We start from the raw sequence: 19,615 nt of genomic DNA on the forward strand, positions 1-19,615 counted from the left end.
TAATACTGTATTATATTAATAATAATATACTTAACACAATTTAAAAATATTTATTTTTAAATTAATTTATTTTTTAAAAAAAAAATTTTTAATAAAGAAGAACAATCTTCCAAACATTTTAGTGAAAAAATATTGTACTATATTATTTTAATTGATAATATTTTTTTAATATTATATTATCAAAATAATGACACAAAAAAATATTTTTCAAATTTATTATTTTAGAAAAATTTTGTATTATTTTTTATGTTACATATAATCTCACTTCTTAATTTTTTTTGCAAAGAAATATTGTACTAATATAATATTCATATATTATAATTATAATTATAATAATATAATTTTAAAAATATATTATATATTAATAATATATAAATAAAAATATTGCACTAATATTATATTATATTCATATATTATTAATTTATAATATATTTTTAGAATTATATTATCAAAATAATGACAAAAAATTTTTTTTCAAATTTATAAATAAATATTATATTATCATAATGATGATAAAAAATTTTTTTTAATATTTTCCTAATTTTTAACTTTTTTTTCCTTAATTTTAATTTTATATAAAACACCAAAAAAACAAAAAAAAAAAACAAAATATAAGAATAAAAATATACTCAAAGTATAACTGACGTGCAAACTGAAATAGACAGACTGCCTTAAACCTTTTATTATTCAGTCGCATTTTAAATCAACAGACACTATCACAATTCGCAGATATTTATTTATATCCTGCATCCTTCAATTAACTATTTTTAGTCTGTTAATACATAATTGCAGGAACATAAGTTGAATTCGAGCGAATGCTCGTGTGTTCTGATGCCAAACATCCCCTATCCATTTCGATACAAACCAGTAGGCACTGTTTTCCTTCTTCCTACACCACACTTTCATCAGGAATATTCGCAGAGCTCATTAATTTCTTCTTCTCAGCGCTTAATAATTTCGCTTTCACAAAAGTATTCCGAAGTATTCCGTCTTGTATTGATTTTTCGCTTTCTTTACCTGTTTGAGAAAATCAACAAGTTAACCCAGCATTCTGATGATTTCAGTTTCCTTTCATTCATTTTATTCATATATACATATATCCATATCCATATCCTATATCCTGTCTTTTGTTTGCTTCTCAATGTTTTGCATCTGTACATAAAATCAATAAATCGAATTTACGACGAAAATGTGAATCTCTTCGATTTTCTTATTAAAATATTTGTCTGTTTATTGCAGTGGTTAAATACAAAAGTTCGGTAGAAACCAGAATTTAATAATATGAATGAGATACAATATACAAATATACATACATACGAATATATATAGTAATTTCATAAGAGAAAGAATATTACTCTAAAATTATTTCCATTTTCGTTTAAAAATGAAGATGCAAATCTAATCCATCCAAAAGTTGAAACTCTTCAACTTTCTGCTTAAATTTTGTTTTTATATGTAAAAATAAAAATATTGTTTATATGATTATTTATTTCATATTTTTATTGAAATTATTTCATATTTCATATTTTTCTTTCAAATATTTTTTTTTCATATTTACCTCCAAATACTATTTTCATGATCTTATTTATTTATTTTTAAAATAAATTTTGTTTTGTATTTTTAATTCAATTATTAAATTTATACAATATATGAAAAGTAATATAAATGTAAATTATAATTAAATTTTTTACATAATTATTATGGAAAATATATTGTATTATATATTGTCATTAAAAATTTTTTTTTCTTACTGCAATTTTTATAATTTATTGTTTTTAATTAAATCATAGTTTCCATTTTTAATTATATTGAAATTGTTTTATACTAATTAAATTTATTTTATAATTAAACATGCACATAAAAATGCGATATATTTAATATAATAATTTTATTTACTTGCAAAACAGCCTGATTGGTCAATATTTATTATTTAATGTTAACACAAATTTTTACTTAAATACTATAATAATAATATAATATAAATAATATAATATGTAATTGAAACATGCAGAAAAAATAAATTTTTTTTTTGTTATTGTACTCTTTATATTTTTTGTAACTTGTTTTTATTTTTATCTATTTAAAATAAAATTTTTTAAGTAAACAAAAACAAATTTTAGTGTATTATAGAATATTTTAATAATGCAGTATTGTAAAAATTAACTAATAACAAATAAATAATAAACTTATTTTTTAATTAACAAAAAATTAATTAACAAAAAATACTTTATTCCGTTTCATTGTGAAAATTAATATATTCGTATTAATTTATAATTTGTAAATATATATAAAAATTTAATTGTTACAATAATAATAGCTATTCTACAATAATCAATCGAATATATTTATAAAAAAATTTTAATACATTGCTACAATTTAATAGTTTTAATTAATATTCTAAATATAATCAGTACTTTTAAAATATTTATAATCCTCGTTATAATTACAATAATTTAATAGTAATTCAAATATGTTTATAATAAAAAAAATATTATTTTAATAATTTTATAGTTTTAATTATTAAACAGTTTATTATATTACAAATATGTTTATAAAATTTACTTAGTGCAAATAATTCATTATTTAAAATTTATACTAAAATTTGATATAATTTTTTTAAATTAAATTTATAAAGTTACTATTATTATTTATTATTTTTATTAATATTTTATTTATAATATTTTTATTATTTATAACTTATTTTTAATTATGTTTATTATTATAAGAAAAATGTCAATTATGTTTTATTTAAAAATCATTAAAAATATAAGGAATAATATAAAAATTATTATATTAAATAATTACAATTATAATGAAAGAAATAAAAAATAAAAATTTAAATTTATCTGAATATGAAAAAGGAAGTATTATTATTATATCACTTATATTATCAATTATAAGGTGTAAGTACTAATATTGAGTGTGTTTGGATAGTTAAAAACATTCATTAGTTAATCATTAATATTAAATATTTTTTTAATATTTAATATAGTGTTAGTGGTAATTCATATTAAAAATTATTGTTAAACAAAACTTAGTGAAATTTCGTCATATTTTACATATTTACATAATATTGATACAATCTACCATAAATATTATTTATACAGATAATAATAAAAGTTCTTAATGATAAAGGCACTCTACTCTGTCGCAATCTATACCATTAGGAAAATATTGACTCGCTTTGGTTCAGACAATTTAAAGTAAGATGTTTTCCATTATAATTGGTCTCTCATCAAAAAAAAAAAAAACAGTGGACCAATTGCAATACTATTTTAAATGATTTTCAGAAAGAAACTCGATTTAAAAATAATTTCATTAACTGAGTCCTCATCTGTGAATCCCGACAAAACCGACTAAAGTTAACCCACTTGTGTAACGCAAAATAAGATGTGCTGAAAACAATCCTGATAATTCTTATTAAGATAAAGCTAAATCTTAGCAAACTTGTAAAATTGGCCATATAAGAAAAGTAAGAGCATCGGCAACAGTTTATCATATGATATATATAAGTAATTATTTTTTTAATCGAAAATGGCGCAGGATAAAAATCATTTATATAGACCTTTTGTAATAATGAACAAAAAAAAAAAACATCGAGTTAAATTTTTTTAAAAATAACTAATAGAGATAGAAGAAAAAAATCTTGTTTGTATCAAGGTGTAAAAGACAACAGACGGAGTTTCGCGATCAGGGACTAAAGCAAATTCACTTAAAAAACCCCAAAATTGTTTACAATAATTTATTTTGGAACTAAAAAAACACTTTGAGTAAGCTTTTTTAAAACATAATGAAAAGTGATAGAAAAAGAAATGATAGAGGTATGTTGTAAAGGACAACAGTCGGATTTTAGCGGTCATGGATTAAAGCAAAATCACTAAAAATCCTAAGTATTGGATGTAATGTCTCATTCCATACTATGCTTTGATAATGATTGTATAAAAGAAGATATCTTTTTTCTACAGCACAATCATTGTCAAGGGCAATGACAATGGTACTCGTCAATATATTGCCTATTTTTTATTATAACATATATTGAAATAGAAAAACGATTCCATTTATTAATATATATTATAAGAGAGAATTATAGTATCTTCCATGCTCTACTATCTATTTAGCATTTTTTACACTCCTTACAATCAAAGTACTACCTATTATAGTTTTATTGTTTCATTATGCAAGGGATTTGTAGGCATACACCTGCTTTTTTTTTCTTTTTTTTGTGTTTCTTTAACATAATTAAATTAAATTAAGTATTTAATTGTATTAATATGACTACTAAACTGACATAAACTTGTCTTTTGTTTTAGACTTAACTCGGTTGTCAAGATCGTCATCACCACTACAATCAAACGGTAAGTATTCATAACAATGTTTAATTATAAAAAATGTAATCTCCACCTCTTCTCCATGCACACAGTCATAACACAGTCACAGTCACACATAGTCACATCGGCTAGTAGCAGCAGTACACACATAAATCTGAGCGCGGCACTCAAAGAGAACCTGGGAGCCACACAGATTTAGATTGTTTTTCTTTTTTTTCGTAGTAATTTTTCTGGTAGTCTGATTTGTAGGTAATTCTCAAACGATTTCGATTTGAAAGCACACATTATACATTATTTGTGCAATAAAACACAATATCAATGTATAATGTACAATTTACATCTGCTGCGTCGCTACGTCTGTCCGCTTCAACATTTGAATTAGGAAATTATGCACATATATCTGTTGATTTAAAAAAAAATTGTAGGAATTTTTCCTACAATGCTCTGGACAAGAGCATTAAAAACCTGCAGCCTTCCTTACAAAAAGATTTTCATTGGCAAGAAACAATGTTGCCAGCTCTGCATGTAGGCAAGAAAAGACTGCCGCCGGCAATGTTTACCATTGTGTAGTAGTAGCTCAGTGCACAGAGTACTGTGCTACGACGGGTAGGAATGAACGAAATTACGTGCAGTAAATGGAAGAATTGGCAAGGAAATGCCAATTCTTATACAAATATAAAATTTTGCGTATCACAGAGCATGCTCCACTACATTGCAACTCACCCTAGGAAGTATCAAAAAAACAAAAAAAAAAAAAATTTTGTGGGAAAGACCAAAGTAATATTTGGCAAGTGGCACTGAAATCTCTGTGTCGAGTACAACTTACAACTTTATACCCTTATTCGAATTGAAAGCAGTATTTCTTTTTAAATCCTCACAACGTGCATATCCCTTTTTTACCCAGATCACACTGAGTTTTGATTTTAACAAAAATGTTACAAATTTAGTGTGAAAGCGCCAAATTATGGTCTTTTTTATTGAATTATCAACTATTCTGGGCTTCTGTGCTTATGAATTTTAATGGTTACGAATTTGTTTGGGAACACATCGAGTTCTTGGCATATATAATAATTATTTCATGTGACGAAAAAATAAAGTTTTCTTTTCAATTGATGATGCGTTTTCATTAAAATATTACCACACCACACCACACCTATGGTTATATTCATTAAAATTTATTTCAAATACTAACAAATAAATAAAAACGTATAAGCGTGAACCAATGTGTCATTTAGTCAGGCCAAAAACAGCCGTACGTACCCATAAATCCAACTTCTTTTTAATTTTAAGGTCCTATTTAATTGTTCAAAACAAAAACAACAAAAACAATAAAAATACAATAGTTTGCTTTCACTTTTTTTTTGGCTTGCCATGTGCCAGGCGTGATAGCAGTTAAAACATCTGCTCCTCTTTTGATATCCCAACCCATAGATTCATAGAATCGATCGAAAAACTTGCAGATAAATTCATTTTCAATAGTGAATTATTGTATCGATAATACAGTAATAATTTATAATAATCCACAGCACAAACTTACTTACTTACTTACCAAACCAAACCAAACCAAACCAAACCGAACCGAACTAAACCGAACTGGTGAAGTGTGGCGTTCTTTCAACTTCAACCCTTAAGACACCTCTTTTCTGGCAGCAGTCAATCGTGTGCCATTAAACACTTTGTCTTCACAATTCTAATTGAGTATGTGTGGTGCTTGTTCTTGTGCTTCTTCTGCATCTACCTCTGCTTCTGCTTGTAGGTAATATATTTGTCAGGTTTCCTAAATGTTATATAAGAAGATGCTTAAGTTGCCTTTAATATCCTTTTAAATGATTTTTAATTATGAAGGGAATGGGTACGGAAAAGCGTGAACAGGGAAGAGGAAGTATTAATAAAAAGATAAAATGAAAATAATGTGTATAAATAACATTTCGTATGTCAACTCTTTTTTTAGACTCTCAAACAATAATAGGATTAGAAAACATTTAAGGTCTTTGTAGCAATAAATTTCCTTAACTGAACAATTGAAGAATTGAAGAGCGACTATGGCGTGCCTGCCATGTGCTAAAATCTAAAGCAAAAAATACTGCAAACGTGACGTCTTATCTAATATGACGTAGTACTTCAATTGTTACTTAGAAAATTGATTATAAATTTTATTCGATTTTATATGAATTCATAGGAATCATAAAAAATCAATAATTTTTAGAATAGATTATAATATATGTTAGTGATAATTAAGTCAAAAAAATTGTGAATATATAATTTACTTAAATAATATTTAATCATGTGATACTCAATTATAATCTGCATTTCGGACTCAAAACAACATCTGGTTTTAAAGCGTATGTAATAGCATAACCTCTATTTTCTTCAGTTTACCAATATAATAACATATGTGGAAGACAACTAAGTCATGTGTAACTTCCTTGTTTACATGGCGCACTTATAACAAGACTAGATCTTAAGAACTTATTATAATAGCCAGAGTGTTTAGAACGCACACAGACAAACTACGCATTCCCTTAATATTAATTGCAGAATTGATGGAAACTTACAAGAAATAGAGAAAATTACACATTTTCTTTGTGTATACCTGACTTTGGTTTCCAGAACAAATAAGTTTTTAATGAAATACTTTTTTGACAGTTTGTCAGACTGTTCAACGGTAAGGACAAAAGATATATTAAATTATCTAAAAACGACGGAATGGTGTTAGTTTTGGGACAAAAATCTGTAATTGAGAGCAGCAAAAAGTTATCTGCTGACAAGCCACTGCAAACAACCAACCAACATATGCACATATGCAGATCTGGTTAAAGTTTAGCATTAACACGTTATATTTGCGACATAACACAACTAATTATATTTAATGATTAAACAAAAATGTTCATTTTCGTTAAACTTTTTATGAAATATTTGCCTAATAATTACTCACTAATATAATAATCATCAATTTCTTCTTTGCATCAACATAAAAATCACAATAAGAAGCATAATGAAGAGGATGTTAAGATTTTCAGAATTATTCTGGGAGGACATTGCAAGTTGTCGAATAACCTTACCAAAATTGATTTCTGAATAGAAGTTAATGTTCTTCGTGAATTTTTACCAGATAATTACTCAATAAAATAAGAATCTTGGATTTCGTCTGTGTTATATTATATCGTCATATTAAAGTTTACAATGATAAGCATAGCGAAGAGAATGTACAGACTTTCATAATGATCTTGAAAGACCATTGCATATTATCGGATGGCCTCAGCAAAAATGAATTACGTCAAAGAATAATATTAGTCGCGGCTATAAAACAGGTGGTGGAACATATAAATATATCGAAAATGAATGATAGCAACAGTAGATTAATCCAACTTGAGAACAAAATTGCTTATTAGAATAAACCAAAATCATCCTTGTGGCTCACGTTTATTTAAAACCTATGGATCAAGACAACAGAGGTCAGCGCAATCGAGCAACTGAATCGTACTGCAGAGTATACGTGGCTTAATAAAAATTACAACAAATTTCAAACAGCGTTTTCACCTAATGAATTAAATATACCACTAAAATATTTTATTTGACTTCAATTAGACATAAATATTTAAAAAACACATATTCGGAGTTTATTTGTTATTTGTATAAATAAAGTTGACAGCATTAAAGCAAATGTAAAATATAATTTTAACTCTACGAGGAAGAGCGACTGCGAGTCGGTAACTTGGTAACTCGGTAACAGTTTAACATGTTAATCTTAATGTGTTTTTTTTCTGTATCTCGTTACTTCGCTGCACAGCTTATAAGTCTAAGTCTCAGGCTTGAATACGACTTTTGGCATAATATATAAATATATGCCTAATTGAAAGTGTATTTTATTTTCAAGATTTGACATTACTGTTTAATTTCTCGACTTGATTTGTCTGAAATTATAAAAGGTCCATGTGCAAGTTATTTTTGATTACTTTGAAAACTCAGCGAATAGTTTGCATAATAAAAGATTAAGAGACCGATAAACACAGAGATTAATTTGTATATAAAAAGCTTAAGAGGCCGATATAGAGATAGTTAGACAAAAAGATAAGCACTCAGTCTGATTCATTAATGAAGAGATAGATAGATAGCCTTGATTAAATCGACTTGTCTTATGGTGATGAAAATAACTTCAGTATATTGTACATTTGCTTTTGGATATATATTTTATTGCATTACAATTTCTTCATAATTGGTTAAAGGACATAAGAAATAATAGTATATGTAGTAATATATGTTGTATTGAGTTAAAAAAAATTATAACCGAATCAGCATCCAATAAATAGTTTTGCTTACATCACTCTTAATCAACAGTATGCACAATTCACATAAAGAAGAGAAATTAAATATTCTAAGCTTAAACATAAAGATTACCGTAAGGGATGTTGCTATGAAGTAACATAAATCGATTTACTAACAAAACCGCATAACCCAAGCATTTAAAATAAAATGATCATGATTCTGATATTAATAATCCGCCAATATTCTACATATACTCAAAAGTGGGCGTTCCCCAAAGTTTTCCAAGAAATGAAGTTCAACGAAGGAGCTAAGAAAATATGAAGCAATTAAAAATTTAACTGACCTCAGCTTTGCAGCGCGAAGATCACAAAAGTATAAATCAAGAGCATAAAAAGAGCATGAGCACAGCACTTTCAAGGTTTGTGATAGCCACGAACTTATTTACTTTTAAGGCTTTTTTTGCTAAAGTGCTTATTAGTAAACGATTTGCTAATTTCGTGAATATTTACGGACTATCTTTTGAAGTCTTTCATATATCATCGGAATAATATTAATGGGAAAAAGTGTCTTTTGTAAGTAAGTAGCAAATGTTATTATAATTAAGAAGATAAAATTATTTTAATAAAATAAAAGAATTATTATTGAATAAAATTATTATTGAATAATACTGCGTTACTATTATATTAATATACGTAAGGCCTATTAATCTGGGACTTATTCCATTTTTTGATTGTTGCTCATCTAACAAATTTATTTGAAATGCTATTATTATTAAATGGGATATCATTTATCTATCCCATGAATATTAAGTATAATAACAATATAGAGTATATACAAATAACAAATTTAAATATTGTCAATTTTTTTGGCATTAAAAATATCTCTTGTGCCAACAATCAAAAAAAAAAAAACACTTTCTTCTTACTCTCTAATAATGATTTTTCCCAAATTTATCCCAACTCAACTGGCATTAACATCTGGAGTAATTAAACTGAAGTGATTTAATATTCACGTTACTTTAAACAAATTTATATTAATTATAAAAACGCGATAACAAATTCATTATATATAACACAATAACAACTGGCTGATAATTGATCAGAAACAAACTAAAGCTAGATGAGACTCATAAGACAATTGCTGAAACAAATGGTGCTCGAATATCTTTGCACCCATTCTAAAGTAACATTTTTTAAAATGGTTTTGTTATTTAGTTTCGACATTCTTATTTTAACTAGACACATTTATCAAAATTATGCTTCAAATTCTTTAACGCCTGACGATCTTCAAAATATTCATATCCATCCAAGTCAAGCTTTTGACTTTCGAAATAAAATATTCTCTGATTCTGTTAAAAAAAGGTTATAAATCCACACAAAAACTCCACTTTGCGTTAGACCTAAGTCTTGACCTTGGTCACGTTTAGTAACCTCCGTCATTCAAACCGATCAATTGCTTGCTGTCGCAAGTTAGTAATACCGAGTGTCTTCTTATTATCAACAGCTGGTCACCTGATCATCTTCTTCCATCGCAGATGCGTACGTTCTTTACTGCATTTTCTACTATCGTAGTCTGAATCAAACACCTTCCTAGCCAAAGTACTTTCTTCTAGCGAAACCGATTAATTTTTATGCACTTAACAATGTCAATATCATGGTGTAGCACGTATATCTCAACTATCGTTCCATTTAATTGAAGACCTTAAATAATGAATAATGATATTTCAATTCCAGTTTAATGTCATTAAAAATATAGCAATAAAACATTAATTCAAAAATAATTAAGTTCAGTTAAAGCTTTCATTAAATTATAAAAATTAAACTTAAACTAAATTTTATTTTTCTTATAAACCACAGTATTTACCAGTAATTATATACTAATACCAAGTAATACCAAGCAAGTTTTATACATAAGAATTTTTATTTTATATAGCAAATATACACTAATACATATGAGTGGATACAATCAACTATCTATCTACTTAATAAATAATTTAAGTTTTTACTACTTGATAATATTAATTACGATGGCTTATTATGGCGAAAGCATCTTCAACATAAATATCTTCACTGTCATTGATTTGCAACAGTCTGTCAGTAGTTCTCATTATTGCAAGTGTTGAAAAACACTCGCAGAGGCAAGCTCTTGCCAGATCTAACTATTACTGAGTAGTTACATAAAATATTCTTGTTGATCTCCTCATTCCACTGACAGCAATGAGAAGCTGTGTGTGGACACACCCATTTCAAGTAGTAGGAACGTTAAGCCAGTCATAAGCAGGCAGTTCAGCTACTAAAAGACTATGGTCAATTTTTTTAATTTGTAATTGCTTAGTTGTTGTTTTTAGAATATTTTTTTGTTTATGGTCGTGGAATTACTTAAACTAAATGCTAATTAGAAACACACTAGAGAGGATATAAAATTATATTAATTAGCCTTAAAAATATTAGGAAATAATTATCATTTAATTGTTTAAGTAAAATCAATTGGATAAAAAGAATTATCTTAGCTGCTACTTTCGTAGTAACAGAGATATACGATCCATAATTGGCAAAAGAAAATATTTTTCTTCCAGTATAAAGCAAGTGACCATCTTTATAGTGAGGTCAGAATTATTATAGGTATATCCTGTTACTTGTTTTTATGTAATAAAATACTTAGTTTAAATTTAAATTTCTGTTAACGGATGTTGCAGTCTCACATCTTTTTACTTATTTGTTTTTTATCGAATCAAATTTTGTTTAAATTAGTTTTTTGTTTTCAATATTAATATTTTTTTAATTTTAGCCATATTTAATAATAATTAAATATAAAAATATTTCAATTCATTAGCTTCTATTATTAGTATTAATGATACATTTTATTCGGTTGCTGTAACCTTTCTCAGACAATTTATTTATATGCTTAATTTTTCAAAATTAACATAATTAGTATAATAAAGCTTGCATAGTAATAAATTTTGGTTATTGTAATATTTCTATAATAGTATTGATTTAGTAATAATAAATTGCAAATCGCTTATTCAAGCGACCTTATTTATTTATCCGAATTGATTATAAATTATTACTTTTTGTTCTCATGAGTTCAAAACTTCAATAAATACTATCGGCTGCAAATTCTTCGTTACCCATTAAGTTATTTGAATTAAACTATTGTGTATGGACTTAAACAAGGCAGGAAATTTTTTAGCGTTAGCGTACGTAATGCTTATGGCTTGCATCTTCCTTGATCAGAACATCAGCCACAGTTCAAAGAATGTTTAAGCAAATTTAATTACTACGAATGCCCCCAACTTTAAAAAAGATCAAAATTATCCCATAAAGTAACAAACGCCAAATGAAAACAAGTAGGAAACGAGGCGTCAACCATGAATTTTGCATTGTTCGCTTTGCTGTTCGCGTTAACGCAGGCATGCATATTTGTTCACATTATGCGAAAACCATAAAAATATTTTGTGCGTTCACATTATCCTGCGTTCACGTCACTCCGATTGTACCGCATTAATAATAGTGAAGCCAAAAATTGATTAATTGTATTTGATGATATATATTAAAACTTATTTTATGAAAATATAAAAAAAAATTTTAATTAAAAATTGTTGATGATTGTGATGAGTTCAAAACAATAGCATTTCTAACTTAAAATATATCTAACTTAAAAATATAAAACAACTACCAAAAATTGTCAACCTATTGTCAAATTATTGTATAGTGTTACCACTACCTCTACAACAACGTTGTGATGATTATAACAACGCAGATACCGCTGATTTATTTCTATATCTCTCTCAGTTAAAAACATTAACATATAAATTAGTACACACGTAGGTAGAGTTTTTTTATTTATATTTACAAAATAAAGAATAAATACGAGAAATTTAAAAAATTAAACTGTAAATGGCTCCTCGGAGAGGTATGCAGATCTGAGGTCAATTATTGCTTAGTCTAATGATGTGATAAACAATAACTAATCTAGTCAAGGTGTAAAGAGGGGTTATGAGATTAGCTCAAGTTAAAAAAGTGCACTAGCTCAAAACAGCTTCAACATAATAAACATATTTTTAAAAATATTTCTTCAAACAATTTTGTTGATTTGCTTATAATGTATAGTAAAAAAAGTTACCTATAGCTTATATTTGTAATATTTAACAATAAATTTAACATAATCGTTATTTATTGAAATAAATCATAATAACATTATCTACTCTAGAAAATACTATAAGGACTCCTTACATAATTTGGTTGGTTACAAGTGAAAAGTAACTCTAAATGACCGGCGACCATAGTTGGGTGTAAGGTTTCCCTTGTAAGCTATATTAAATTGTTATTTTATTACGACAGCCTAGTCAACTTTTAAAGCAAAATGATCAATTATATCGGCGATCTCAAGCGTTCACTTAGGTCTATTAGTCCATTGTGTTATCATATAAGAAACTGAAAGGTTTCTTAAGGTGCAACCACACCAATGCGTTCGCTTACGAACAAATACAGATTCGCAGGTAATGGTATCTGCAAAAATTCGTTCGTTCGCAAGCGTTCGTTTTGGTGTAAATGTACCTTTACATGACCTTAAAAAATCACCTCAAACCTTTGATGAAGCTTAAGGTGCCTTTTAGGGGAATGTCCTGGAATTGGCCAAAATCCACAAAGAAGCATCTAGATACCATATTAAGTTGTTATTTTCTTCAAGAAATCAGACTTTTCATTTTTATTTGTCTGATTCTGAAAATCCAGTTGGTGAATCTCAAAATGATCCCTATTCAATTATATATCATATTCTCTCATTTTGTAAATCAATAAGAATTTTTTAGAAACTATCATAACTTTTATCATGATTTAAGGATGTGTTACAAAAAAAAATTACCTACAAAAGTTCAAAGCGTGTTTTTACCCAACCAATCAGTATATTTTGTAGAGTAAAATCAGAGATTCCAGTATTATAGAGCTGATCGAAGTTTTGAGCAGTCGCATACTATTTATATATTACATACGATTTAAAGCAACTTTTCACCCAACCAATGAGAATATTGCATACAATAAAATCAGAGCAACTATTATTTGTGCTAATTGAAGCTTTGAGCATTTTGATGCTCAGGTGATGGCTTTAGCTTAATGCTCAGGTGATCGCATGAGCTTGATGCTCAGACCGTCAATAATTAGTAAGTGAGATATTAGCAATTTAGAATGAAAATTGAAGTGGTGTGAGGATCAATATTTTTATTTACCTTTAAAGTTGTAAAAGACAACTTTTCTATAATGAAGGAACTGATCAACAAAAAGTTTAACAGTATAGACTTCTGTAGCAAAAAATCCTATTTCGTAGCTGCGATTTATTTCCATTGTGAGTTACGCATAACTACTAAAGCGTACGGCCATATTTTCTTATTTGAAGACTTCTGTATTTTTATTAAGCTCTATTTGTGTTTTGCATTTAAATTGGTTACTAGTTGGTTACTTGTGTTCCGCTGGTACTCACAGCTATAGCATAGTTCGTACTTATGTACAATGTAAGCTAAGATGGCAGTATTTCCCATGTTGTTAACTTTTTCCCATTTTGCGACTGTATGGATGATATTTACATATGCTAAGGCATACTTCATGAGTGGTCTGGTCTACAATAAATGAGAGGACCACATGAGGCTGCAAAATCACAAAAAGTAATCATTTATTATGTTATTAACCCTACAAACGAATAATAAATGCAAAAGACCATTTTATTCCTCAGCTGTTTCAATGAATTGCTGCAGATTGCATACTCGTATGAATTTGTATATTTAAATATGTATACATGTGTAGCTACAGTACATACAATATATACAAATTTGCTGAAATATACTAGATACGTATATTTGCCGACTTTTCCTATTACGTTATTTATGTGTGTAAAACTTTCTACAAACATGAAATGAACACATGATACGACGTAAAATTCGAAAAAGCTAAAAGTGGTGCGTGTTCTCTTAGTCATTAGCAGCAGATACATTGCGAAAATATGAGTTCTTAGACAGGAATGAAAAATAGACAGCAATCTTATTAAGCAGTATTCTTGATTCCGTTAGAAATTTCAGCATATTACATATTAATGGATTTTATTCTAGTGATTGCAATAAACTCTGCTTAAAGCGTGAAATTTATAACTATTTTTTTAAATTGCACGAATATGCGAATATGCGAATATGCGAATATACGAATCTGCGAATCTGCGAATATAGTGAATATAGTGAATATATTGAAGTCGTGTTGAAATAGAAAACTGTAACCAAAATATTACTCCTTCGAATGGATTTTTTTGTATTATTATAAAGTATATTCACACATTTTGAATTTCATTAATAATACATATATGTACATATTTCAGTCGAAGCCATTCCAAATTGTATTTGAAGTCCTTTTCAAGTAAACGGAGTTTACAGCTAAGACCCTTGTCGTTGCATATTATACTTATTTCGTAAATAGGTTTTAGCTTAGCTCTATACCCTCTGTCAAAACTTACTAAGGTACTTTCAGTCATGTGTTGATTAATAAAATTTAAATATAAATGCACAAGAGGTAAAAATCCATCATTACAAAAAATGGTAATCAATTGATACTGAAGCGAACTAAATCAACAAAATTCCCCTTCTGCAAATGCACGTTCCTGACCGTTATTAAACTACTAAAAGGCCAGTGAGCTGCTTACCGCCTGTTTAAAAATGCGAAATTGCTCAAATTTTTTTCGTGAATATCGGCAAATAAATGCAATAAAAACAGAAAAAATAAAAGATTTTCAACGGAGAAAAGCAGAAATAAAAATAAAAATGAAAACATAAAATATCCATTTGAAGTTGCTAATATAAGTAATTCATGTAGAAACTCCGCCGCACATACTTACATTTGCAAGTATAACAATGTTTTTCTTTTTTGTCATGCGTGTGCACATTTTCGCATAATAATCAGAGACGCAACTTTTGTATATGCATACATTATTTGCAAATAATTTGGAGTGTGCGAGTTTACGAGTAAGCGAGTAAGCGAGTATGTGAGTATGCGAGTGTATGATTGTGTGTAAATTGTCTTACCAACCGACTAACGACTGAACGACAGACTTGAGGCTGAATTTCTGAATTTCTGAATTTCACTTGCACTTGAGAGCTAAAATCGGAAAAAATCCAAAAATCCTGAGTTTTGTAGTGCAATGCAAAGAAAGGATGTGAGACCACCGGACCATGAAAATGTCCAAACTTTTCGATTTAAGTTCTTTATTTTTCCCTATTTTAAATTTTCTAATCTTAGTTTTTCGACAGTTTTTTTTTTGTTTTTTTGTTTTTTTTTTTTTTTTTTTTTTTTTGATTTTTCATACTAAATTTATGCAAAAGGTGTTCGCATTAGTAAGTTATTGACTTTCTTTTGAACTTTATTGGGGCAAAGTTTTAAATTTGTTCGAGGGTTGTAATAAATAAAATGTTAAATTTTCATGGTGCGTTTAAAAGTATGAAATAGGCGTTTAAAAATATGATAAATGTGTGTAAGTGTTTATATAACCAGAAAATGAACTTGGTCTGAATAAGTGAGAAGTAGTAAAGCTCGTGCGAGGGCATGAGGTGAAGCAGAAATCCGTGAATTTATTTATGAGTTTCAGCTTAGAAGACATGGAAGAACGTACACAACCCCCTGTAGAACATTTTCTTTTTGTCATATTTTCTTCATTTAGCAACAAATATGTAAGGTCGTCGAAGTGGTGTTCATTTTCATCTAACTTAACTTTACATTAACTCAATTCTTTATATGATTTCATCTCAATCTTGATTAAGTCGTAAAAAGTGGTTGCAATAAATTATTTATTGCTGCTATTGTAATTTAAATCGATTTGCTTATCAAATTATTAATTATTTTTTAACACAATTTTTATTGCAATTTTTTCAAATATTTTTTTACATTTTTAACATAAATAACATTTAACATTAAATAACGTGAAGTCTGAAAAGAAAATTTTGAAGAACATAGCAATAATTTATACAGGTTTCCATGTTTTCTTCAGGATCCACGTCGTTCTCAAAACACATATTGTTATTATAACACTAAAAACAAAAATGTAGTACAAAAATACTATGAGTAAAAATAGGATTGTATATCGTTCCTATACATCCTTCGAGTTATTATTGGATTGATAAACGCTATATGCTCTTACTTTGCTTATGTACTTACTCAACAAATCTGAACGATATTTAAGACATGTCTCCCAAGGCAGTTTACCTTTTTGAATCAGAGTCAGTTAAGTTGTGGGTCGTTTAGGGTATGAATGTACTCCAAGTTAAAAAATCTATTGTGCCCCTAAAAGCCCAACTAAAACAATTCTAGACCATTTATAAATAACGTAATTGCTGTGGGCTTAATTTTACCTATTTGATTTGCGACTAAGATTCCCTTTTAAATGTACGTCTTGCCGCCGCTGGGCAGTTGCATAGAACATGTTCTGATGTTTTCTTTCTCCTCACGACAGAGTCGACAGGAATCACTTTCTACCACATCTAAGCACACTAATCAACATAACTGCTATCATAGCACCACAAAACACAAAATATCACAAATGCCATAAGGTTGCAGCCTTGAATTTAGATATTACCATTAACTTGGAATAAAATACTTTTGATACCAGCCTGAGATTTTTTTTGACCAACTCAATAGATCAATTTAAAATTTGTTTCGATTATTATTCGTGTAGAACGGTAAAGTAGGGTACTACGTTCAGTCTGTTACTCATCCATAATATGATAATTGTTATTATTTCTTATCCATAATATATTCATAATTTCATAATATTTTTGAAAAATATTTATTGCTATTAATATATACAAATACTTACAATCTTCTTTTATTGTGTTTTTTTTTAGCATCGGACTGTGATGATATTACTTCAAGCATTGATAACTCCAGTGAACCCTGTCAATCACCTAAGATTTCCATATCACAACATGAAGAAGATTTATCCATACTTGAACCTCATCAAATAAGTGAACTCCAACAATCAACACAGCATTTTCAAAAACATTTAAATTGTTTAGGGAGAGTTCATAATGAGGATACAGGCTCCACAGCACTAAATTTAACAAATGAAAACTCTGAACACATACTGCAATCATATGTGCCATTACAGCGAACAATGAATTCATTGCTATCCGAGCATTCTTATAATAGCGATGTCCTGCAAACTAATAATACCATATCAACCAAAATGTTGGCGGCTTCAACTAATTGTTTACCTGCGGCCAATTTATTTCCTGCTAACACAAATGAACCAATACCTATCAATAGTTCAGCATCTCTACCCGATTTTTCACAGTTCCAGCAGGCTTTACATCAGCAACAGTCTGTACTACATCAACAATTTCAAAACTGTATAGATATAATACGTAGTGGCTCATTGGGTCTACCACATGATGATCCGAATATTGCAGCTCAAGTAGCTGCAGCACAGTTCCTACTACAAAGCCGTGTGCAAGCGTTATCGCAAGCTGCACAACAGCTACAAGCGTTACAAAAGCAGCAAGAAGAACATCATCATTACAGTCCACATCAAATGGAAGCTTTGCGCATGAAAAACAAACAAACATCAACGCCCACAAATCGTACGCCCACACAAAGTCCAATCTCTTCACCAACAACATCACAAACCAATTTTGGTTCAAATAGTCATATTCATGTAACACCACCAAACACTGCACTTAGTTTAAAAATAAGCGGAATTTTAACTCCAAGTACACCACATGGAGGACCACAAACACCCCAAATGCCGAAAAATATGAATATCGTCAACCGTACGGCTGGAGAACCTTCTCCTGAAGAAACCACAGACTTGGAAGAACTCGAACAGTTCGCAAAAACATTCAAGCAACGCCGCATAAAACTCGGCTTCACGCAAGGTGACGTCGGCTTAGCTATGGGTAAACTTTATGGTAATGACTTTTCGCAGACAACAATTTCCCGATTTGAAGCATTAAATTTAAGTTTCAAGAATATGTGTAAGCTGAAGCCGCTGCTGCAAAAATGGTTGGAAGACGCCGATCGTACGATACAAGCAACTGGAGGGTGAGTGTCTTATTATTTACTCTATGAAAACATTGCATGCCGCTAACTTTATGAGTATTCTAAATTAATTATGCATTGTATGATGTGAAGTTATAAATTGTTAGGTTTATGTATGCATGATAATTATGGCTATGGTTTTATAAAAATATTAACAAAATACACATGCATGTTTATCTATTAGGTCTGCGAAATTCTAAAATTCTAAAGTGGAAACACGATGCAAATGTTAGTCAATAATTTCTTGAATACATATTATAATTGCAATCTAGTTGAGCTCCTATTAAACAACAACAACAACAACATCTACCATAAGTAGAACAGAATAGCAAAACTTCGTATTGATGATAGAATATATAAAATCTTATAATCAAAAATCATATACAAGATTTAATAATCTGGTATGAACAATTTTAAATTGCAAAATAATAGCTTGTTATTATTACTCAATTATCACCAGATTATCACTCTACTGCCTCGTCTGGGTTTTGTGGGGTTTTTCAAGTGGACTACTTCTTATAAAGAGGAAGTGGGAAGGTATTCAAATTTATTATTTATTATAAAAATGTAACATAGAACCCATGTCTGTATGTATCGTGTTCAAATATATTAAAAATAATAACTATAATTATACTGACTTAGTTCAGATACTCGTAAATACTTCTCGTCCCTGTGCGACCGTTTCCAAAAATTAAGTACTTCCAATTTCTATTCAAAATCAAATTCAAAAATTAATTGAAAAATATAAAGAAGAATTTACATTTACGAGTATATTTTGTAATAAATAATAAATCAATTAAATTATAAGTTAATAACTTGTGCAATATGTTTCTGTTAGTTTCGTGCGCACGCAAAGGTTTAGATACGAGCGGCTTGTAGAAGGCATTTCCAAATTGCGGTCGAGCAAAGTAAGGTAAAACGTGTTTTTGACAGTTGTGAAGACAAGTGAAAACGAAACCA

General features: G+C 28.4%; 1 protein-coding gene across 1 annotated transcript in view; it reads left to right on the forward strand.

The window, feature by feature from the left end:
• LOC119661798 (protein nubbin) overlaps positions 1-19,615 on the forward strand; it is a 33,696-nt gene that overhangs the window by 4,587 nt on the left and 9,494 nt on the right. Inside the window, exons 2-3 of the mRNA XM_038071285.1 lie at positions 4,311-4,355; positions 17,464-18,658. Coding sequence (XP_037927213.1) covers positions 4,311-4,355; positions 17,464-18,658 — 1,240 coding nt within the window. The remainder of the gene's footprint in view (positions 1-4,310; positions 4,356-17,463; positions 18,659-19,615) is intronic.

This window comes from Teleopsis dalmanni, chromosome X (assembly GCF_002237135.1).
Source record: "Teleopsis dalmanni isolate 2A chromosome X, ASM223713v2, whole genome shotgun sequence".
Lineage (NCBI taxonomy): Eukaryota > Metazoa > Arthropoda > Insecta > Diptera > Diopsidae > Teleopsis > Teleopsis dalmanni.